This window comes from Jaculus jaculus, chromosome 8 (assembly GCF_020740685.1).
Source record: "Jaculus jaculus isolate mJacJac1 chromosome 8, mJacJac1.mat.Y.cur, whole genome shotgun sequence".
In the NCBI taxonomy this organism is placed as follows: Eukaryota; Metazoa; Chordata; class Mammalia; order Rodentia; family Dipodidae; genus Jaculus; species Jaculus jaculus.
In genome coordinates, this window is record NC_059109.1 from 75,893,334 (window position 1) to 75,918,082 (window position 24,749).

The 24,749-nt window shown below is 44.1% G+C and overlaps 1 protein-coding gene across 16 annotated transcripts in view; it reads left to right on the forward strand.

Moving 5' to 3' along the window:
• Rimbp2 (RIMS binding protein 2) overlaps window positions 1-24,749 on the forward strand; it is a 247,665-nt gene that overhangs the window by 208,188 nt on the left and 14,728 nt on the right. For 8 of the 16 annotated variants that reach the window (XM_045156310.1, XM_045156309.1, XM_045156316.1 and 5 more), the window contains 7 exons: window positions 12,441-12,592; window positions 13,924-14,379; window positions 15,803-15,949; window positions 17,899-18,057; window positions 21,093-21,673; window positions 22,016-22,079; window positions 23,530-23,647. In XM_045156310.1, the coding sequence (XP_045012245.1) occupies window positions 12,441-12,592; window positions 13,924-14,379; window positions 15,803-15,949; window positions 17,899-18,057; window positions 21,093-21,673; window positions 22,016-22,079; window positions 23,530-23,647 (1,677 nt within the window). The remainder of the gene's footprint in view (window positions 1-12,440; window positions 12,593-13,923; window positions 14,380-15,802; window positions 15,950-17,898; window positions 18,058-21,092; window positions 21,674-22,015; window positions 22,080-23,529; window positions 23,648-24,749) is intronic. The other 8 variants (XM_045156317.1, XM_045156321.1, XM_045156320.1 and 5 more) reach the window with 1 other exon arrangement.

Here is a 24,749-nt window from a genome sequence, read left to right on the forward strand (position 1 = left end):
CGAGGTCATAGATATAAAGGCCAACTTCTGTCTGGACAGTTGCATTGTAAGCAGTCCTACCCTTCCTTTGGGTCTTACATTCTTTCCGCTACCTTGGACTGTGAGCCTTAGAGGGTGTGATAGAAATGTTTCAGTGCTGGACTCTCCTCTGTCACTTCTTATCAGGACTATGTTGCCTTCTGGGTCATCCCAGTGGTCACCGCCATCTGAAAAGAGAAGTTTCTCTTACCAGAAGTGAGAGTAAATTGATATATGAATATGAACATTAAGTGTAGTGCTTTCAGGGAAATTTAGTGAGAGTAACATATGCATTTATCCAGACAACAGCAGGCTTTATACCCCTAAGGCTCGTGACCCCCCTGCTATAGGCTTTTGATTACATTTTCAGTACCGGGCATATTCCCTCCCATAGAGTGGGACTCCAGTCCAATTAGAGAGCAGTTGGTTTTCCCCAGAGCAGACACACCACTATTTCACACATTCAGTCATTAGGCCTGTCTGGAAAAACTTGTGGCTTCTAGTGGCAACTGTTTTCATCTCTGATGACTTCTGTCTCCCATAGGGCTACATGCAGTACAGCTTTTTCCAGCTTTCAGTTGGTCTACAGGGAGAAGGTTTTCAGCTCAGGACCAGCATGACTTCTCAGTGGCCTTGCTGTCCAGGCATGTGAAGTCTTCAGAAACATGATATTACCATCTGTTACTCATGGGAGACCAAGGGCCTTGGCAATAGTCTATAATGTTTTGGAGGCAACAGGACCTCCCGGGCCAACAACTCACTTGAAGGTATCCCTGGAACTGAAAATTTTCTAGTAGCAATCTATGGCTTCTGGATGTGCCATTATCCAAAAAAGTAGGATTTCATATGTCTTATTCAGAATATCTTAAATTTTTATTGGCCCTCCCTACCCCCACCCTCTTTTTGTACAATCTCTTCCCATGACCTAGCTTAGGCCTTTCCACTCCTTCTGTTCTTCTACTTGTATATATACAATATCATACCCTAAAGTCCTTCCCTCTTCTTCCTCTTTTATAGCCTTTTTGAAGCTTACCGGCCTCTGCTACCAATTTTGGTAGCATTTGTAGCTAGGATCCACATATGAGAAAGAACATGTGATGTTTGGCTTTCTGGGCCTGGGTTACCTCACTTAGTATAATCCTTTCCAGATCTCATTTTTCTTTATCGCTGAATAGAAGTCCATTGTGTAAATGTACCACATCTTTATTCACCTATTGAAGATCATCTAGGCTGGTTCCATTTCCTAGCTACTGTGAATACAGCAGCAAAAAAACATGGTTGTGCAAGTATCTCTAAGGTAGTAAGAACAGTCATTAGGATATATATCTATGAGTGTATAGCTGGATCACATGGTAAATCTATTTTTAGCTGTCTCAAGAACCTCCACACTGATTTCCACAATGGCTGTACCAGATTGCATTCCTATCAATAGTATAGAAGGGTTCCCCTTCGTCTACATCCTCCCCAACATTTATTGTCATTTGTTTTCTTGATGGTAGCCATTCTGACAGGAGTGAGATGGGATCTCAAAGTAGTTTTAATTTGCATTTCCCTGATGGCTAAGAATGTAGAACACTTTTTTAGATGTTTACATGCCATTTCTTCCTTTGAGAACTTTCTATTTAGTTCCATAGCCTACTTTTTAATTAGGTTGTTTGATTTCTTATTGTTTTTTAAAAATATTTTATTTTTATTTATGAGAGAGAGAGAGATAATGGGCACTCCAGGGCCTCCAGCCATTGCAAACTAAGTCCATATGCATGCATCACCCTGTGCATCTGGCTTACATGGGTCTTGGGAAATCGAACAAGGGTCTTTTGTCTTTGCAGGCAACTGCTTTAACTGCTAAGCCATATCCCCAACCTCTGGTTTTTTGAGTTCTTTGTATATTCTGGATATCAATCTTCAGTCAGATGTATAGCTGGCAAAGATTTTCTCCTATTCTGTAGGTTTTCTCTTTGCTCTATTCACAGTGTCCTTTGCTATACAAAACCTTTGTATTTTCATGAGATTCCAGTGATTGATTAGTGGTTTTATTTCCTGAGCAAGAAAGTCATTGCCTATGCCAATATGTTGAAGGGTTTCCCATAACTTTTCCTCTAGCAGTTTCAGAGTTTCAGCTCTGATATTAAGGTCCCTGACCCATTTGGACTTGTTTCTTATGCATGGAGAAAGACAAGGATCCATTTTCATTCTTCTAAATATGGATATCCAATTTTCCTAGCACCACTTCTTGAAGAGGCTGTCTTTTCTCCAGTGAATATTTTTGGCATTTTCATCCAAAATAAGGTGGCTGTATCTACCTGGATTAACATCTGGGTCCTCTATTCTGTTCCACTGATCTATCTCACTGTCTTTGTGCCAGTGCCATGCTGTTTTTGTTACTATTGCTTTGTAATATAGCTTAAAATTGGGTATGGTGGTACCACCAGGGTTATTTTTGTTGCTCAAAATTGTTTTGACTATTTGAGTTTTTTTGAGCTTCCAAATTAATTTCAGGACTGCATTTTATATTTCTGTGAAGAATGGCATTAGAATTTTAATGAGGATTGCATTAAATGTGAAGGTTACTTTTGGTAAGCCTGACATGTTCAAAATATTAATTCTTCCATTCCAAGAACATAGGATGTCTTCCCATTTCCTAATGTCTTCTGCAATTTCTGGTGTTTTAAATTTTTTATTATAGAGATACTTCACTTCCTTGATTATGCTTATTCCAAGGTACTTTTTTTGACAATTTTAAATGGGAGATATTCCCTGATTTCATCCTTTGCATGTTTGTTGTTAGTCTAGAGGAAAGCTACTGATTTCTGAGTGTTTATTTTGTATCATGCTACATTGATAAAACTGTTTATCATTTGTAACAGTTTGCTGGTAGAGTCTTTATGTAAAGAATCATATCATCTGCAAGTAAGGATATTTGATCTCTTCCTTTCCAATTTATATACATTTTGCGAGTATCTCTTGCCTTATTGCTATAGCTAAGACTTCTAATACTATATTAAATAAAAGTGGGGACAGTGAACATCCTTGCCTTTTTCCTGAATTTAGTGGAAAAGCTTCAAGTTTTTTCCCATTTAATATTATGTTGACTGTAGGTATGTTATAAATTCCCTTTATTATGTTGGGATATGTTCCTTCTATTCTCAGTTTCTGTAATACTTTTACCATGAAGGGATGTTGGATTTTCTTGAATGTCTTTTTTGCATCTATTGGAATGATCATGTGGTTTTTGTCCTTCAGGTCATTTATATGATGTATTGCACTTATTGATTTGCATATGTTGAGCCATCCCTGCATCTCTGGGATAAAGCTTACTTGGTTTAGGTGAATAGTATTTCTGATATATTCTTGTATTCTGTTTGCTAATATTTTGCTGAGAATTTTTGCAGTGATGTTCATGAGGTCTGTAATTATTATTTTTTCATTCTTTGTCTGGTTTTGGTGTCAAGGTGATGCTGGTTCCATCAAAGGAATTCAGTAGAATCCCTTCCTTTTCTATTTTATGGAAAAGTCTGAGAAGCAGTGGTGTTTGTTCTTCCATGTAGGTCAGGTAAAATTCACCAGTGAATCCATCTGGGCCTGGATATTTTTTTTCTTGTTTTGGTTTTTTGAGGTCGGCTCTCACTCTGGCTCAGACTGACTAGGAATTTACTCTGCAGTCTCAGGTGGCCTCAAAATGGATTTTTAAGATTGGGAGTCTTTTTTATAACTGCTTGGAGGTTTGTGAACCTTCACCAGGCCCTTAGAGGGAACACCTGAGCCACAAGGCACCAGAGAGGGTCTAGTTATATATATGGTTTATCTAACCTTGATTTAATTTTGGGAGGTCATATGAATCAAGGAAATAATTCATTTCTTTCAGATTTTTAAACTTACAGGGGTATATATTCTTAAAGTATGTCCTTATGATTTTCTGAATTTCTTTGGTATCTGTTGTAATGATTCCTTTTTCATCTATAATTTTGTTAATTTTTGTCTCTTCTGGTCAGATTTGCTAAGGGTTTATCAATCTTGTTTATCCATTCAAAGAACTAACTGTTTCATTGATTCTTTGGATTATTTTTGTTGTTTCTATTTCATTATTTTCTGCCCTAATCTTTAGTATTTCTTCCCATCTACTGACTTTTAGTTTGTCTTGTTCTTCTTTTTTCAAGGCCTTAAGGTGAAGTAGTAAATTGTTTACTTGTGAACTCTCTAATTTCTTAACATTGGCACTTAGAGCTATAAATTTCCCTCTTAGGACGGCCTTCATGGTGTCCCATTAGTTTTGGTATGTTGTACTCTCATAATCATTTGATTCTATGAATTTATTGATTTCCTTTTTTGATTTCTTCAATGACCCATTCATCATTCAGTAGTGTAATGTTTAGTCTCCATGAATTTCTTTATGCTCTGTAGTTTTTCTTATTGCTGATTTATCGTTTAATTCCATTGTGGTCAGATAAAGTACAAGCAATTATTTCAATTTTCCTATATTTGTGGAGATTTACTTTGTGTACTAATATATGGTCTATTTTGGAGAAGGTTCTATGTGCTGCCGAGGAAAATGCATATTCTAAAGTATTTGGGTGGAATTTTCTGTAGATATCTTTAAGGCAATTTATTCCATGACATCATTTAATCCAGATGTCTCTCTGTTTATTTTTTTGCCAGGATGACCTGTCAGTTGATGAGAGTGGGGTATTAAAGTCACCTACAACAATTGTGTTTTGTGTTATTTGTGACCTTAAGTCTAATAGTGTTTGTTTGATGATATTGGGTGCCCCCATGTTAGGTGCATATACATTAAGAATTGTAATGTCCTTCTGTTGAAGTGTTCCTTTAATCAGTATAAAGTGATCTTCTTTATCTTTCCTTACTAATGTTGGTTTGAAGTCTATCCTTTCAGATATTAGGATAGCAACCCCTGCTTGTTTCATAGGCCCATTTACTTGAAATACCATTTTCCATACTTTCACCATAAGACAGTGTCTATCTTTTATAGAGAGATGAGTTTCCTGGAGGTAACAAACAGCAAGATCCTGCCTTTTAATCCAGTCTGCAAGCCTGTGTCTTTTCTTTGGGGCTTTGAGGCCATTGATATTAATAGTTATTATTGAAAGGCATGTGGCTTTCTTTCTTGCCATTATTCTGGTTTTGTAGCACTTCCTGTTCCCTTTACTCTCTTGTTTTAATTATTATTTGAATATGGTTTATTTTCCCCTGTTTTCTCATGTGTGTGCTTTGCTTTCTCTTCACCATGAAGGATTCCTTTAAGTATTTTCTGTAGAGCTAGTTTAGTTGTCATAAATTCCTTTAGCTGGTTTTTGTTGTGGAATTTCCTTATTTCTTCTTCAGTTTGGATAAATAGCTTTTCAGAATAAAGTATTCTTGGTTGACAGTTGTTATCTTTCAGAACTTGGAATACATAATTCCAAGCCCTTCTAGCTTTTAAAGTTTGTGTTGAGTAATCTGCTTTGATCCTGATGGGCTTGGCCTTATAGGTGACCTGCTTTTTCTCTCTAACTGCTTTCAATATATTTTCTTTGGTTTGTGTGTTTAGTAGTTTAATTATAACATGGCAAGGAGAGGTTCTTTCCAGGTTTTGTCTGTTTGGTACTGTAAAAGCTTCTTATATCTGCATTGGCATTTCTTTCCCTGTTTGGGGGAAAATCTTTTATGATTCTGTTGAAAATGCCTACAAAGCCTCTAAATTGAAATTCTTCTCCTTTTACTATACCCTGAATTCTTATGTTTGATCTTTTCATAGTGTCCTAGATATCTTGAAATTCACCTTTATATCTTCCTATTAGCTTGTCTTTCTCTTTTTTGGACTGTATTAGATCTGCTACCTGGTCTTCTAGTTTAGACATTCTGTTTGCTCCTTCTTCCATTCTACTGGTGAGACTTTCCAGGGAGTGTTTTATTTGACTGACTGTGTTTTTCAGTATTAGTATTTCTGCCTGATTTTTCTTCTGAATTTCTATTTAAGGAAATGTCTCATGTCTTGTAATGACCTCCTTATTTAATTAAGGTGGTTTGAGATAAAATTATTTTTATTTTTATTTTATTTTTATTTTTTGATAAAATTATTTAAAAAAAATTCTTTGTCAGGCATTTTATCTAAAACAGTCTCATTGTGGGCCATCTATGATGGATATATAATTTTTGGTGCTATTATATTGTCTTGATTCTTTGTGTTTTTTGTATTATAATGTTGCAATTTTTGCATTCTGAGTTGATTTGATGCTTGGGTTTTCTAATAATCTGTGTTGCTTTCAGATTTGGAAATCCAACTTTATGTACCTTCAGAGTAGGAATTTAAGGTTCCAAGTGTAGCTCTTGTACCAATCCAAGTACAGAAGTAATCCTAGGTGTTGAGTTTTTCTGCTATTCAAGTGGTCTGGGTGGAACAATTTACTGGCAAATTCTAAAATTCAACTGAGTAATATGTACATTCAATAAAAACCAGTACAGTGTATGCAAGTGTGGGGATTGAAACAAATAGAAAACATTATAAAGCCAAAATCCCTAAAGATGTGTATTGTTCTACACATTTAATCCTGTCAGCTGGGAGATTGAGATTTCTGTTCTGAAATGGGTTCCAGGTCAGCCTGGGTCTGAATGAGACCCTGTCCCCAATAATGACAGAGGAAAAAGACAAATACCATATGAATCTGAAAGCATCAAAAGAAGCAGTCAACTTTCAAATACAGCTTAATTGAGAATGGTGAATCCAACCATGAATATGTAACCCATAACCTGCCTTGACATGGAAAGAGAGATTAGCACTTCCAGTATAGGCCTATATACCTGCTTTTTTTTCAGTTGGCCTCATTACCTTTTGTGGTGGCTTCAAATCTCAGCAATGTGGAATGCCTACCTCATTGCTTCCTGGTTGTGCTGTGAATCTGGTGTTCTGCTTAGCTATCCAGCCTTGCTGCTCTGAGCTGAATGTGTTCTCTGGAGGGTTTCAGTGCTGTTGGGTGGAGGGTGGGAGAGTACAGGATGCCTGGAGTTGTGCTTGAACCACTCAGCTGGTCCTGCCTCTGTCCTCTTCAGCAGCTCCTCTGCTATCTCCCCTTCAGGTTTCTTGACTTTTGCAAAGAGGCTGATGAGGTTGGAAAATCCCCTTGTTTGGTCTCTGCTTCCACCAACCGGCACCAGGCAGGTGCAGGCCCATGTAGATCGGGTCTGGGTCTGCAAGCTCCTTGGTGGGATTCTGGCTGATTTCCTCTTTTCTGATAGATCTTATTCTCTACTGGGTCTCTGCTGTGGCTGATAAAACCCTATACACCTTCCCTTTTCAGACAAAGAGTGCATTTTGCTGTTTTTGCTGAAATCCCTCCCTAGGTTTGGTGTGACTCCTATGCAGCCATCTCACCTGGAAGTCCTAATTGAACTCTCTAAATATCTTATTTATTTGAGAAGAGAAAGAAGGAGAGAGAGAGGGAGAGAGTGAGGGAGAGAGAGAGCAAGAGAGAGAGTGGGAGAGAGAGAGAGAGAGAGAGAGAGAGAGAGGGAGGGAGAGGGAGAGAGAAAGGGTGCACCAGGGGCTCTGGCCATGCAAATGAACTTCAGACACCTGTGCCACCTTGTGCATTGGATTACATGGGTGCTGTAATTTACCAAGGTTTACCAAGGATTACCAAGGTTCTTTGGTTTTGCAGACAAGTGCCTTAACTACTAAGCCATCGTTCCAGGCCCATGTTGTTTTTTATTTGTATTATTGTATTCATTTTTTCTATTGATTTTGAGTTTAAATTGTACTTCTGTTTTAGCTTATGTTTTCTAAATTAAATTTAGATAACTGATCAAAGTCTGTTATTGTCTAATATAAATATTTAAACTTATAAACACTTATATAACTACAGTCAGTAATATGTAGTATATTCTTTTTTTTTTTTTATTTGAGAGCGACAGACACAGAGAGAAAGACAGATAGAGGGAGAGAGAGAGAATGGGCACACCAGGGCTTCCAGCCTCTGCACATGAACTCCAGACGCGTGCGCCCCCTTGTGCATCTGGCTAACATGGGACCTGGGGAACCGAGCCTCGAACTGGGGTTCTTAGGCTTCACAGGCAAGTGCTTAACTGCTAAGCCATCTCTCCAGCCCAATATGTAGTATATTCTTATTAACATTCCTTTAAAATATTTTTGTTCCCCATGTAGGGTATTCATTACCTCATTTATAAGTTGATTAATTACTAAATATTTGAGGGTTAAAAGAAAGAATCAGGGGACCCTACCTTGAAAAACCAAAAAAAAAAAAAAATCAGATTATTCATTTGTAATTTAATTATTTTCAGTCCAGACACAATATGCACTATGAGTCCAATAATTTCAAATGTATTAAGATTTATTGTGAGGTGACTACTCCCAATGCATGTAGAAACTGTATGCTTCCTGCAGGTTGGCTACAGTGTCTAGTATTAGCCAAGTCAAATAACTCAACAGAACTCTGAGTGTTTTATTTCCTCAGTGAGTTTTGTTCACCTAACATTTTGTCCTTGTCAGTAATTGTGCACTTTGTTCCTTAGTTTTTGCTGTGAGTGTTTTGGAGCTTCATTATTAGTTGGATATACAGTGGAAATTGTGAGAGCTCCTTGACGACCCACCCCGTTTCTTATTATTACTTATACTTCTCAGTCTTCAGAATTATTATTGTCATGAAGTCTATTTTGTCTGATACTCATATGGTTGCCAGACTTCCCTCTTGTAAACAGTATATAGTAGAAGCTTTCTATTTTCATAGTCTCTGTCTTTTAATGGGAGTGTTCATCCTTTTATTTGTAGTATCGATACAACCTGAGTCTACCCTTCTGCTCTGTCCTGCCTGTCATTTTTATCTTTGTTAATCTGTCCCTGCTTTCTTTTGGGTTAAATTTTTATAACTCATTTACTTTTCTCAGTTGACATTTTAGAAAATTGCACATTGTATTCTTTGTAGAGACTGTTTTATTTTTCAGACATGAATATTTAGCCTATTATAAATTTCCTTAAATATTAATATATTTAAATGGAAAAGAGTATAGTATAATTACATTTGTTCATTTTATTTTTGCTATTTTATATGCTTTATTTTTACAGGTTATAAGAGCCTCAATATATTTTTATCTAAATAATACCTTATTTAACGAATTTGAGAAAATGTTATTTTGTATTTTCAAGCATATTTGCAATTTCTGCCAACCTTTAAAATTCCTTTGTCTCGATCTACATCTCTGTCTGATATCCTTTCCTTTTAGCCATGATGACTTTATTTTATTATTTTTTGCATCATGATTTAGTTAATCTGAAAGAAATCATTACTTCATCCTTATTTCAAAATATTTTTTTTCTGGACTATGGGCTCTTTAAACACTTTCAGAATGGCACTCCATCTTCTCTTGACTTTTATTTATTTATTAATTGTATGCTATTAAATACATCCAATAAACATTTTTTATTGTGTCTATTATGCTTTTGTATTATAGAATTTTTACTTGGTTATTTTTGTTTTCTTTTTATTTACTTTTTCATTCATTATTATCTCTCCTCTGCATTTTATAGTCTAGTTTCAATCATTTAAAAAACATGCCATGCCAATTGCAACACTAGGGTTGGGCCAGCTTCTCATATTTTCTCCTTAACTGTGCATCACATTTTCTGATTAGTTTGTCTAGTGGTTTTCACTGTATCCTATACATGGCATAGAGTCTATATTTTGTTGTTTTCTCTTGGAGGCTGATTTTATTTTGGAAGATAGTAAAATTACTTATAGAATGTCTATATCCTATAAATGCTAGAAAGAATTATGTTTTGTTTGGGTAGATATATTTCATTTATGTCCTTAGTCCTATTACAGGACCCCAATTTGCAAAATGCAGCCCACTTGGGGTTCTGATAAAAATGCCAAGGTTCTCTACTTTAGCAAGACTTGAATTTCACTTCCTCCCTTCTACTGAGAAGTGGCATAACTATTTGCTGAGTCCCTTAATTTCTTTGTGTTTCTTGTAGACTTGCTGACCCTGAATCTACTATTTTTGAGAGAATAGATGATGATTGTGGTAGTTTGCATGTATACTACCCTCCTTTAGGCTCAGATATTTTATTAGGCTTGTAACTTGGATCTCCAGCCACATGGCTGGGACAAGTATCAGAGGGGCAGATCCTGGAGTCCAGCCCTAAGCTGTCACAGAGGGTGGATCTGAATTCCAGCCCAAGGTGTAAGAGAGCAGGTTGAGGTCTGGGGTCCTGCTGCTACAGGTTTGTGTTTGTTGCTTTTGGTGTTTGCTGGCTGGTGCTTGTTTCTCTCTGCTTGATGTATGGGAGCAGCTTCTTCCACCACTGATGGAGCTTCCCCCTTATATCTGTAAGCTTGAAAGTCATCTTTTCCTCCCATAAACTGTCACCACCATCTGAAAAGAGAAGCTTCTCTAACCAAAAGTGAGAGTAGCATTAATATATGAATATGAACACTAAGTGTAGTGCTTTCAGGGCAATTTGGTGAGAGTAATATATGTATTTATCCAGACAAGAGCAGGTTTTATACCTGTAAAGCTCATGACCTCCCCTGCCATAGGCTTTTGATTAGGTTTGTAGTACTAGGCATGTATTCCCTCCCATAGAACAGAACTGCTGTCCAATTATATAGCAGGTGGTTTCCCCCAGAGCAGACATGCCACTATTGCACTCATTCAGTCATTTGGCTTGTCTGGCCAAAATTGAGGCTTCCAGTGTCCACGGTTTGCATTGCTGATGATTTCTGTCTCCTATAGGGCTGCATAAAGTGCAGCTTTTCCCACCTTTTAGTTGGCTGGTCTACAGTGAGTTGGTTTTCTGCTCAGCACCAACATGATTTCTCAGTGACTTTGTCGCTCAGGCAAGTTTTCAGCAATAGGGTCTTACCATCTGTTTCTCCAGGGAAACTAAAGGCCTTAAGGCTGTAATGTTTTGGAGGTAACAGGGGACTCCCTGGCCCACAACTCATGGAAGGTATCCCACTGTTGGCACTGAAAATTTTCTAGTAACAATCTATAGCTTCTGAACGTGCCATTATTCAACAAAGTAGATTTTCATATGTCTTATTCAGAATATCTTGAATTTTGATTGACCCTCCCTAACCCTCAGTCCCTGCCCTTCTTTTACACCATCTCTTCCCCTGGCCTCTCTTGGGCCTTTCCCCTCTCTGTAATCTGTTCTTATACTTACATATATAAAACACTATCCCACTAAGTTTTCCCTCTCCTCCCTCCCTTATAACCTTTTTCTAGTTTACTGGCTGGCCTCTGATACAAATTTTTGGTTCCAGCTCATACACAAGTCTATACATTTGTAGCTAGGAAACACATATGAGAGAGAACATGGATCATTTGGCTTTCTGGGCCTGGGTCACCTCACTTAGTATAATCCTTTCCAGATCCATCCATTTCCCTGCAAATTTCATAATTTCATTTTTCTTTACCACTGAATAGAACTCCATTGTGTAAATGTACCACATCTTTATTATCCATTCACCTGTTGAGGGAGATCTAAGCTGGTTTCATTTCCTAGCTATCGTGAATTGAGCAGCAATAAACATGGTTGTGCAAGTATCTCTAAGGTAAGAGTAATTAGAATATATGTCTTGGAGTCTAGGAATTCTATAGCTTTTTTTTTTTAAATATACCTTTTGGGAGACCTAGTGAGCATGGTTCACATGGTATAGGCCTATAAGGAAGCAGTCAGCCTGGACAACTGATGTCTATAGAGCTGGGCTCTGGAGTGCATGTCCCCTCAGGACCCACTGTCTCTTGATTTCAGTTTGCCTAGTTCTATGGGGTGGGTAGGTGGGTGGTGTGAGGGTCAGACTTGCTCTTTCTGAAGTCTGATAAAGGGTGGGAGATCAAAAGGAGAGCAAGAGACAAAGCAGAAGAAAAGAAAGAGGAGGAAGAGGGAGGAATAAATAGGAAGAAGATAAAGGAAGAAGAGAAGGAAAGGAAGGAGCAAGAGAAAAGCAGGAGGATAAAGAGAGCAGGAAAGAAAGAAGTAGGAAAAGGAGGAAGAAAAAGAGAACAGCAGTCTAAGGAAGAGATAGGGAGAGAGAAAGAGAGGAGGGGAGAGAAGGAGGGAGAAAGCGGGAAAGAGAATAGATATCTGGGGTTTTTCCTCCTGAGGTATCCCTGGCTACCCTGGCAGAAAGTGCTCTATTCAATCACAGCCTGAGAACAGGTGAAGAGGCTAGATGCCCAAGAATAGACAATCTGACCAAAGAAGCAATGGTGCTATACCTTTGGTTACCAACTGCCTGTTTAGCCTCTGATTTTCTTCAGCACTTTGTCTACTCGCCACACTTTCTATTTTCTCCTTTCTTCCTCATCAATACTGAAGAGTGGTCATTTTCAAGTGTAACAGGCAGTGTGCAGAAAGGTCCAACAGGGCCTTGACCTGATGGGTTCTATCCTCTTCTCTCTCCCAGGCCCTCCAGCTCCCCCACAAGATGTCACTGTCCAAGCGGGGGCTTCAGCAGCCACCATCCAGGTCTCCTGGAAGCCCCCTGTACTGACTCCCACTGGGTTGTCCAATGGTGCAAATGTCACAGGCTACGGCGTGTATGCTAAAGGGCAGAGGGTAAGTGTGGAGGTGTGAGGCTTTAACAGGGACAGGGTCAGGGTGAGAGGGGACTGACACTTTCAGGGGTAAGTGTTAAGTCTATCTTTCATCCCCCAGTTAAACATTTCCTGTGCCTCCACCAGGGTCTGTCTGTCATGACAAATGTGAATGCCAGAATGCCCTGTTCTACTTGGGCTCCTTCCTAGACTCAGAGTCCTTTTTCTGCCTTCACAATTCCCTGGTCTACCCAGTATGGACACTTTACCTCTGAGGCCCACAGAGTCAAGCTCCCCAGCCAATGACTGTCCAGTTTTACAGACTGCTTCTTCCCAACTTGAGAGGCAGAACATGATGAGTCCTACTTTGAAAGGACCAGGAGCTGGAGAAGACAGCTTAGTGAGTTATGTGTTTTCCTCAGAAACATGAGGACCTGAGTTTAATTCCCAAAACTCACATAAAAATGCCAGACATGGTGCTTATAATCTTAGCACTGGGGAGGAAGAAACAGGCAAATCCCAGGCTTGCTGGCTAGCTAATTTCATTTACTTGCTGAGCTCCAGACTAGTAAGAGAACCTGTCTCAGAAAAGATGGATGGCATTCCTGAGGAATAATACTCAAGGTTGTCCTCCAGTCTCCACATGCACACACGTGTACTCATACACACAAACATGCACACACAAACATGAACACCCCCCCCCACACACACATACACTGCAGGATCAGTACATTAGCAAGTGATCAGACTTAGATTCTAGGAAACATGTGCTTCTGTGGTGCAGGACAGAGAACTCACTATCTCAGTTTGCTGCCCTGACCCAGGCACATGAAGCAGAAGGTCATGGCTTCTATTCATCTGCCCAGTGTCACCATCCCATTCACTCCTTGGGTGATAGATAAGGTTGCCTGACTTGGGTGTGATACTCTAAGCCTATCCCTCCAGGCTGCAGGCTTTCCAGGAGGTCCACCCTTCCCCCAGGACAGACACCTGTGTCTGTGCATTACAGAGCAAGCCCATTTGCTTTGCCTATAGCCCTCCCTTCCCTTGCTGGCAGTAAATAAGCTCATTTCTGATTCCCCTGGTGCCCAGCCTCTGGTTCAGAGTATAGGAAGAAGGTTCTGCTCCATTGATCCCGCAGCTAACTGGGTCTGAGGCCCACAAACTTCCCCTCCTCCATTCTCAAAGACGTCTTGACTTTTCTAGCTGTGTGTGTGGATTGACCTGGAAGTCAGGGTAGGCTGTCTTCTCCCAGCTACCTGGCTGCAAGAGAGGCCATCTCTGGTTCAGCACATGCAGGAAGAGGGTTCAGGACCACCTCAAAGCCTATGACATGGCCTTCTCTGTGTGCAGGTGGCTGAAGTCATCTTCCCCACAGCAGATAGTACAATGGTGGAGCTTGTGCGGCTGCAGAGTCTGGAAGCCAAAGCTGTGAGTGTGCGCACATTGTCTGCCCAGGGAGAATCCGTGGACTCTGTCCTCACCATCATCCCCCCCGAACTCCTGGTGCCGCCAGCCCCCCACCCAAGGACTGTTCCCCCACCAAAGCCATTAGCAAGTACCTTGGATACCAAAGACCATCACTTGGGTCCCCACACCAAGTCGGACGAGTCCTGGGAGCAGAGCCGGCCACCTGGCCATGCACATGGCCACATGCTGGAACCACCTGACATGCACAGTGCCATCCCTGGCAGAAGGTCACCCTCACCCAGCCGGATCCTCCCACAGCCACAGGGAGCCCCTGTGTCCACAACAGTTGCCAAGGCCATGGCCCGTGAGGCTGCACAGCGGGTGGCTGAGAGCAGCAGGGTAAGCTGCGTCTTCCCTATCAGTTGGTTTGTGTGCTCTTGAGGTGGGGGATGACCTGCAGATGGAGACAGAATTGCCAGCATGCACCCCACAGCCAGGCCACAAATGCAAGGAAGGAAGGGGGGGTCCCCTTCCCCTTCCCATGGACTGGATCCCAATTGAATTCAAATGTTTCTATTCTTCAAATATAGAACCAAGGAAATGCAGATACCTATGTGGCTTAGAAATAGGATTTTAATAGGGTGGAGAATTGTCTGCTGGATCTCAGCTTGGGGCTGTCTTCCTAAACTGAGCAAGGCCTAGTCTTCCTTTTGGAGTGTATGTGTATATGTGTTGGGACTGTGGTTGGGCCATAGTCCCAATGAAGTATGCCATGGTATGAAAACTGTTAAGTACCCCTACTTCTAGGGCTGGGAGAGTGGGAACTGGGCTGGCCTTTGACCCTCCCATCTCTCTCTCAGGCATGCACTTACAAGATGCTCAGGTTTGAGATGAGCCTGAATCTCCTTCAGCAGATCTATACCAGGGCCCTCTAGTTGCCAGGCTGGCCTGTGGGGTTTGTCTTGATGGTGAAGCCTAGGGACAGCTGTGACAAGGTTAAGGCATCCTATCCCATCAGTGTGCCTTAGACTAAGAGCCAGATCAGATGACAAATGGGCCACATCAAAGATCAGCACTGGCATTGCAGGAGCCTTTGAGAACAGTTTCAGCATACATTTCCTCAAGGGACAACTGTCAACTCCAGGTGTCCCCATGAGGGTGCAGAGCAGGCCTAAACCCTTAGTGCCTTTGCCATACCTTCTTGTGACATCTCCCGAAGTATGCAGTGATGGTTGTTTACCCCTCATATGTAGAAAATATTGAACACTTCAGAACAGGTGGGCTCAGAGACTCTGTAAATTCAAGAGGCTGTAATCATGCCACTGATGAGGCTTACAGAGCTCTCAAGCAGTTCAAGAGTGGCTACAGGAAACTTTGGCTGCTACTCTGAATGGCCAGTAATCCATCCCAGGCTTCTGGTAGAAGGTGGCCATTGACCAGATTAAGCCAGGTACTATGAATCCTGGAGGAGGTAGAATTCTCATCAGGATCCACAGTTTTCTCCAGTACAGCTAGTGGTGTTCCAGAGAGGAGAGAGGCTGAGGATACAGCCTGGACCTGGGAGTCCAGGCCCCATGGGAAACATACCCAGCAGCAGCAATGTGGGATCATTTGTTCAAGGGATTATTTGGCCTTCATGCATCCATTCCAAAGGAAGCTTTAGGGCTTAGTGTGTGAAAGATACATTTCTAGGCCCCCCTTGGGATACCTGAGCCAGTTTGCCTGAACAATACCTGGGGCCAAGCATGACCAAGGCTCATGCTTGCAGGGTGTCTTCCAGCCCTTCCACATCCTCACTAGTTATCCTCTTTCTCTTTCCAAGTTAGAGAAAAGGAGCTTCTTTGTGGAGCGGAGCAGCACAGGGCAATATGCCAATTCAGATGAGGAAGATGGCTATGCCTCCCCAGAGGTGAAGAGAAGAGGCACATCAGTGGATGACTTCCTGAAAGGGTCAGAGCTGGGCAAGCCGGTGAGAACATGTGGTTCCTGCATCAGCCCTTGGCTGATGGTGGCTTTGGACAGGTCACGTGGTAGTCCAGAGGCATTGGGATATTGCCCACTTCTGTTGTGGGTCCACAGGAAAGAGCAGAGATGCCAACCAGGGTTACTGTATCATACCAGATATATACATCTGCAAAACTGTATGCAAAACTCACTACCCGCAGCTCTGTGCTCTGGTCATGAGATGGTTGGGCCAGGGGTCGGCTACAAGGATCCATATGCTCTCCATTTGGAAAACTGGCATCTGGGTGTTCACTCCTGCTAATTGGTAATGTTGGTTGGGTATTTGCTATGTGCAAAGCATTATGGGAGATGAAATCCACCACTCAGACACCACTCAGAGCAGCAGCAAAACATTAGGCAGAGGCACATGAATGAATTCTCCCCATTGGAATGTGGATTTATCTCCATGTTTTGATCAGACATGTTCAAATAGAATGCTCTTAAGTGGTACAAAGAGCAAATATGGGAAGAAAGCTTTCTTAGCATGTGCTACTGGGTTCAATTCCTAGTACCTCAAAGAGAGGCTAGGGGGAGGGACCAAGGGAGAAAGTGGGGAGAAAGAGAGGAAGGAAGGAAGCAAGCAAGGAAGATGAAAGCAGGCCAAACGAATTTAAATCCAAAATCGAGGTCACTTCTATATCTTCTGCTTCCTGCCCAGTAGAAAGATTAGGGCTGGCAGCTCAGGTTCTCCTGTTGCAGACTGCTCCAGGGAGGCTGTTCCCATTCACCTCTGTGGTGACTCAGTGTGGGCAGAACACCTTTCCTGTGGCTTATATGGGTTCTTCCTCAAGTAGCCATGAATTACTGTGGCTCTGTGTGCTTATATCTTTATCCAGGCTAGCAATGAGATGGGGGGTGGGGTGGTGTTTTTCATAAGCCTGACTCAGGATGGTAGTAATTGCATCTCCCTTGTCATCTACCCATATAATAGGGAAGAACTCTACTCACCCAGGCTGGTCCAAAGCACTTCGTTGTGGCTGTATCACATTTGTCTCAGCCTGAGCTGATGGAACACTGTTCTTATTGCAGGTGAAGCCCTAAGTGGCAGGTGGCCTATTAGTAGGTGAGACCTGGCTACTTGCTTCCTTTCCCATCAATACTACAGAACTGCAAGAAGCTGCTGACACTGAATTTTTCACTAGTATATATTTGCTGTACAATGTGATGGGTTTGACAATGACATTATTACTCTAGTGTATCACATACTCTATTCTCATGCTCATGACCCTCTCCTGTCCAAATTTTAAAAGAGGCTATTTAATATGCACTTTGTTCTGCCCCACCCCTCCAGGTGCCTCTTCTTCACAGCTTCTACCAGATGTTAGGCCAGGTCCACAATGATGGTCACAGTGGCCACATAGCCCACCACACCTGGGCTCCATCTTCTGCCAGACCAGGAAGTGTGTAGTGTGAGTGTGTGTGTGCATGTGTGTATGTGTGTGTGTTGGCGGTGTTTCACAATATGTGGCCTTTTAAAAACCCTCAGTGACTTCCTATGCATCACACCTCATGTGACCACCTGCCACACCACATCCTCTTGTGTGGCACAGCACCAGTGTGCATATATTGGTGCTCAAGCCTTCGGCCATCTGAGCTGGCAATGTTAGGCAACAGCCTGTATTTAGCAAGTGAGTCAAGAGGTTGACATACACAGAAGTGGAGTGTCGTGCTGTGTCTCTTCTCTAGAGCCAAGCATCTTCACAGCTGCCAGAGAGGGGTGACCTGTACCATCCTTGCTCTGCTGCTCTTTGCATGAGTTTCCTTGCCATCCAGACCTTGTTTTCATCACCATCAATATGAGCTGTGCACTGCACCCCACTCCATAGGCCCAGCAAGGGTGGCTGCAGAGCCTGTGGTATGCTGAAGGACCTGTAGGGTGGAGGTCCCATCTATGCCCTCTATTTTTGGCTGTAGCCCCACTGTTGTCATGGAGACGAGTACCATACGGAGAGCAGCAGGGGGTCAGACCTCTCAGACATCATGGAGGAGGATGAAGAGGAGCTGTACTCTGAAATGCAGCTGGAGGATGGGGGCCGAAGGCGGCCCAGTGGCACCTCCCACAATGCCCTCAAGGTGAGTGCTGGTTCAAGACAGAGGACATGACATACTTCAGCAGCCCCTGGCATCCCTTGCTGGGGCTGCTCCACCTGCATTACCCAGAGCTGCTGCCCACCTTTCCAAATGGTCTGAGTGCTGAAGTTTGGGGGATCTACTTGGCAGCTCCAAGGCCACTCGCACTTTAGCAGCAATGGAACTGAAAGCAATAGAACTATCTCAGCCTTGTGTGCTCAAAGAACCAGTGTTGAGTAGGTTCCAGCCTCCAGGTTAGCATGGAGTGGGAAGTGCAGGATGGCGCTTGCCAGGCTCATAAGTGGGGGAATCTAGGCGTCCTTGAGTTTCATGTGGGTGGGAGCCAAGCAGGTAAGGTCAGAGATGGCCTGGCCATGGTGGGGAGAACAAAGGTCTATCACACAGGGCCCCACACCGAGAGGGAACCCAGACCACCTATCACCTATATAGAGTGGACCAAAGGCACAAACTACCTCATGCAGAAGCTCTGGGGATAGCTGGAGGAGTGGCGGCTTCATAAGAACTGAGCCTGCAGTGCCCTGAAGCCCAGCAGGTGTCACCTACATCCTGCCACTGCTGGTGGGAACATCTAGCTCCTCTGTGGATTGTGTCCACTGTGGAGGGTAGGCTGATGATCCACCTTTGTGCATCAGCCATGTGTAGGGAATGGTGCAGGCCTGCTCCTCACCCCCAACAGCAATCCCCAATATGGTCCAAGGGCCAGGCAGTGGGACTGCTATGAGCTTTCACAATGTAAAGGCCCCAGTGAGGACCATTGTGCAGGAGATGATGCCTACAGGGTTTTTCTCTGTACACACATGACCTTGCACATTGAGTGCTGGGCAGAAGACAGCATCCAATTCTGCTGCCAATCTAGGGCCTTTGCACATAAGACTAGACTGGCATCTTCTCTCAGCAAAGGCCTCTATAGAGTTTCAGGGCCCTGTCAGCAGAGAACATACCACACCCTTATCAGCCCTGCATGATGTAGCTCATGACATTCCTGGTGCTTTCCCACACCCAGTTCCCAGGCTCTCACCCCAGAAGAGCTCACACTGGCCTCTCTTGAGTGGTTCAGTCTGAGACTCCCCATCCTGTCCTAGGGGGGGAGGGGGGGAGAAAGGGAGACATACATCTGGAAAGTGCTCATGGTGCACCAGGGTAGGTTTGCACTTATGCTTCCCATCTTCTGGATGCTTCTCTGGACAGAGAAAGATGCTGAAGGCTGCTTCCTAAGAACTGCCTAGAAATGGGCCATTTTGCACCTTGGGAAGTAGATTCTGAGAGTGAATGATGTCATTCTAGAGGCATGAGGTACAGATACACTCACCCCTCACTTCTTACAAACAGCAGGAGAGCCATAAGGTTAGTAGGGGCAGAGCAAGACTATAAGGCTGCCACAGAGGCAGGCCACTCATCTATAAGGTCATCATAAAGTTTTAAAAAGCTGGAGGTTTTACAGGCTGGTTTAGATTTCTAGATTATTTTTAGAAAGTTCCAGGCATAATTGGGAGCACAGGCCACACTAGCCTCACATGGCACATTCCCACATGGCAACGACTGGTTGTGCCAAGCTGGGTTACCTGGAGGGACTAGGGTAAATGATTGTCCCCTCTACTGCCATCTCACCTCTCTTGCCTGCCATAGATAGCATCTGTCTCTTGGTTTCTTTTTGTTTGGCTATCACTCTTCACTCTGATAGTGTTCGACATAGCTAAGACAAACACCCTGAATATGGCCTTAGAAAGGAGAAGCACACATGCACCAGCAGAAAGTGGACCTACCCGTGTCCACACTTGTATCTGGTAATGAGTCCCACTCAAACCATAGACTCTGCACTAGGAAAATCCTACATGGTCCTCAATTTTGGGAAACCTACAGCTCAGTGGGTATACCTGGCAAGGCCATCAGGCACCTGTTGGGGCTAGTCTGTAGTGCACAGAGCCTAGGAGGGGACATGAGCAGCTTTCCCAGCAACTAAGTTCCCCAAGGAGAGATTTGCTAGGTGTGCAGGTCTGTCCCAGAAGACAAGCACAGAGCAGAGGATGAGGCTCAGGTACTGTTTCTTTAAAAAATATATTTTATTTATTTGAGAGAGAGAGAGAGGGGGGGGGGGAGGGAGGGTGGGTGAGGGAGAGGAAGAGGGAGAGGGCATACCAGGATCTCTAGCTACTGCAAACAAATTCTAGATTCATGTGCCATCCTGTGCAACTGGTTTATGTGAGTACTGGGGAATCAAACCTGGGTTCTTACACTTCAGAGGCAAGTACCTTAACCACTAAGCCATCTCTCCAGCCCCAGGGCTGTTTCTTGAGAGAGAGAATCATGTGTCCAGAAACATGCAGACTATAGGCTCAATCCAGGCATACTAATGAAGTGGCCCCAGGGAGGGGCTATCTCTCTGCCAGATGCTGAGGTCGTAGATCTAGAGGTGGCAAGTCACAGGTGCCAAGGTAAATGATTCCAGTCCTCTGCAGCCACCATCTGAACACAGGATGTCTAGCATCATTCTCAGGGCCATATATGTGCTATAAGGAGCTAGGCACCTCACACAGCTTATGCTTTAGCTGGAGGGACCAGAGGGCTTCCCAGGGTGCTAAATGCTAAGAATACAACAGTTCAGAGCAACAAAAGGGAGTATTTAGGTATTCTGTGGGGACTCCCAGACACACTTGGCATCCAGCAGCAGTTGTCCTTGGGTTGCCAGGATGGAGTATAGATAGTGGGCACAGGTTTCCACACACACTCTATGTTCACTGCATGGGATCAGGCACAGGTGGGCTTCCCCATGGTCCACTGGCATGGCATCTGCTCCTGAGGTTCTTCCCTGCACTGTCCTCTGCCTTCACACTCCTATGTGGCCCATCCTTTCCATCCCAGAGCCCCAGCAGGCATGCTGCTGGCCCCATGAGCAGAGGCACGCTTCTGTCCCCGCTTTGCCACCAAAACTAATTCTGTGTGTGTTTTCTCTCCCTCCTCTGCTCCCCACTATCTAATGTTTGGCCACACCCTGCTCTTTCACACATGCTGTCCCTCAGGAATTCCATAAGACTAGGAGCTCTGACGGCGCTTTCTTGGAACAGTCTGAGTTACCCCAACAGCCCCATCGCAGTAAGAGACTGTTCAGTATCCCTGAGGTAGCCGAGGAGGAAACGGAGCACGGAGAGCCACTGCTCAGGCAGGGCATGGGGGCCTCCAGAGCCAGGGCCCTGCTGGCCATGGAGCATGGGCCTATCCGGCCCTGCTGGGGTCACCAGGCCTCGCAGGGTTCCTGGCTCCCTGCAGAACACAGGGGCTCAGGCGTCCACATGGAGGACCTCCTTCTGGAAGACAGAGGCTATCGGTTCAGCCGCTCGGCCACCAGGAGCCCAGACAGCGGCTTAGACTGTGGCAGTGAGGAGGAAGAATCTCGGTTTAGTTTCAGGAGTGCCGCAGCCAAGTGCAGCCCAGGCCCCAGTCACTGTCCCTGTAGGAGAAGCCCAAGGCCCCTTCTGGCCCGGCGGCGGACGCTGACCCGACAGAGCAGCATTGAAGAGGACTTTGGGGAGCAGGTGGACCCCAGTGACGTCATCAGGAGCGATGACACCCAGCCAAGCCCGGAGAGGCCCATGCCCAGGAGGTATGGCTGGGACGAGGCCAGCGACCACGAAGATTTTCGGGGTGTCTGGAGGAAAAGCCTAGCCATGCCTGACAGTAGGGCAGTTGACCACCATGCACAGCCTCTTCCCCGAGTGGCAGACGGCCCTTTGGTGTGTGAATTAACCGTCCTCCCCACGCGCGCTTGCCAAACCAATCCGTGCTCATTCTTCCGTTGGTTTTTGCATTGGGTTCTGGGGTTTTAACGTGCATCAGGGGACTCTCCTGGCAGCTCTCTTTGGTTCTCCCTGCATTTTTTGATTTATTCAGTCCCATTGCTTACCAATTGCTTGCCCATTCCAAAGATTTCTTTTCTTTGCTTTAGAGTAATGGTCTCCCCCATGAAATCAGTAATGATTACGGCTGCTTTACTTAAAGGACAACTGACTGTAAGTTTTAATTAAGGGTTAGCTGAACTACAAGTATCCAAAACTTTGGCATCACATACTTTTTAAAAAAATTATTATAAGGGATTCATTTATGACTGCTAGTATTTTGCAAGGGGTTGTTTTGTCCTTATTACTTTTTTTTTTTTTTTTTTTTTTTTTAGTAAAGCAATGGAAATTTATTAAGAAAACAGTGAAAAAGCTACTGTCAGAAAAAGCATGCTTGTGCATCCAAAGAAGAGATTGGGAGGAGGAAAGAAAAGTTATGTTTTTTGAGTTTGAACTCAAAAATGGGCAGGCTCACAGTGTAGATCTGTAAACAACTGCCTATTTGGGCTTTTAAGTTATCTTTTGGCATTCATCTATAATTGTTTCAAAATTAGAGAATACTTTATGTCAGAAACTTATTTTTGCATATTGTCTCCAAGGTTTCTTTTCCATTCCAAATATTGCTGCCCCCCACCTCCACCCCAATTGTGTCCACCAGTTTCCATGGTGCATTTTGTGACTGGCCACAGACATCAGCTCTGGGTTGTGGGGTGGCAGTAGGTTTCCAGAGCAGCTCATCCCAGGCTTCATTCATCTGTATTGTGTCCCTTTTCCAGAACATCGGCTTTTGCCATGCTGAATGTGTCATTGGGTGCACAGGTGGGCCACCAACATGGTGTCAGGTCCCAGTCTGAGCCACATACTCTGCGATGTGACCACATACAGTGCTGCCTGCACCCCTGGCTTTTCCACCATAGTAGCTCTGTCTCATCCATGACCACAGGCACCTAACCTGTTCCTGTGTCCTGGGAATGGCCTTGGTCAGCAAGATTTCTAGTGAGCTGGAAGTTTTGACGAGCTTCCCTAGTCAGTCCTGACCTCTAGTCCAAAGGAGAGATGGATAGCATCAGATAGGAGATCCACACAGGTCCACATTAGCCCAGGGTTCTGCCAGGGCTTCACTGGAGCTGACATAAGTTCAGGTGGTCCAAAGGCTGATAACAGGCAGTGCTTTACTTTGGGTTTTCAGAAACCTCACGCTACAGCTTCTGTCCACACTGGACTTTGGGAGCTACAGCAGTGTGTTCCCACACATGTGACAGCTGTGGGTGGCATGCACAAAGCCAGGTGAGGATTAGCATGTCCACATCATGAAAAGTGTCCTGAACTGTACTTCGACATTGTCATTTTGGTCCAATGAGCTATCACATCAACCAAAAGACACCTCCCATGGCTCATTCTTACCCCACTCCCCTTCAGGGTGTCCAGAAAGTGACCCTGATATAGGAAGTGGGGACCTCGGGATCTAGCTTGTTTTTCTCCCAGGGTCTTCAGCTAACCTTTCAGTTAAAAGCTAAGTTTAGTTGCCTTTAGAGCTTCTGCTTTCAATCTGGATTGATTTGGCTGACTTACTTTTTCCTTCCCAAAGCTGGTGGCACTTACAATCCTATTGTTCTACTTCTAGATTCTAGGAAACCCAGCATCAGTGGGACGAGTCGACAGGCTGGAGCATGCGGGCAGGAGGTTTCCTCATGGGGGTGCAGGTCCTCCGAGGCCGCCGCTGGCAATGGCCCCATCCATTGGTTAGTAATGTGATTAATGTTTTTCTCTTCTTGCCATAGAGTGCATGGCTGCTTAATGTTTAGCCCAAACATTTTAAAAAATTTCCAGAACTTTAAATATTGACAAAATGCAGGAGGAAAACAACTTAAGGGAAGGGATGTTTTTGGTTCACAGGGCAGGTTCAGTCCATCATAGCAAAGGATGTGAGGGAGCAGAGCAGTTCACATCATGACAGCTGAGACAAGTGGGGGGAGAGGGAAAAAGGGAAAAGAGGGAGGAGAAAGAGAGGGCAGAGGAGAAGGGAGGGAGAAGAGTGAGAGAGAGAAACAGACAAAAAAGGAGAGCAAGTAGGAGGGAGTAGACACATTTCCATATTCTCTGTACTGAATCCATGATTTCTCCCTTGTCCTTCTCTTCCTGATCTTTTGGGATTTAGCCAGTGCTGCTCAGAGCTGTTATTTGGTCATTGTCATCAAACTGCTACAAAGAGAGTGGCTGAAAGTTGGGTGAGGGGAATGTTCTGTCACTGACATGAAATCATGGAGGCAAAAATTCCAAGAAGTGTTATTCATAAGACAATGGGCTCAGGAATAAGCCCAAATAAACCAGGTTCTTGTGCAAGTATGCACATAACCCACAGCAGAGACACACGCACCCCATAGCAGAGACTCGCACCCCACAGCAGAGACATGCACCCCACAGTAGAGACACACACACCCCACAGCAGAGAGACACGCACCCCATAGCAGAGAGACACGCCCCACAGCAGAGACACACGCACCCCATAGCAGAGACTCGCACCCCACAGCAGAGACACACGCACCCCACAGCAGAGACACACGCACCCCACAGCAGAGACACACGCACCCCACAGCAGAGACACGCACCCCACAGTAGAGACACACACACCCCACAGCAGAGACACACGCACCCCACAGCAGAGAGACACATGCACCCCACAGCAGAGACATGCACCCCACAGCAGAGACACACACCCCACAGCAGAGACACACACACCGCACAGCAAAGACACATGCACCCCACAGCAGAGACATGCACCCCACAGCAGAGACACACACCCCACAGCAGAGACACACCCACCCCACAGCAGAGACACATGCA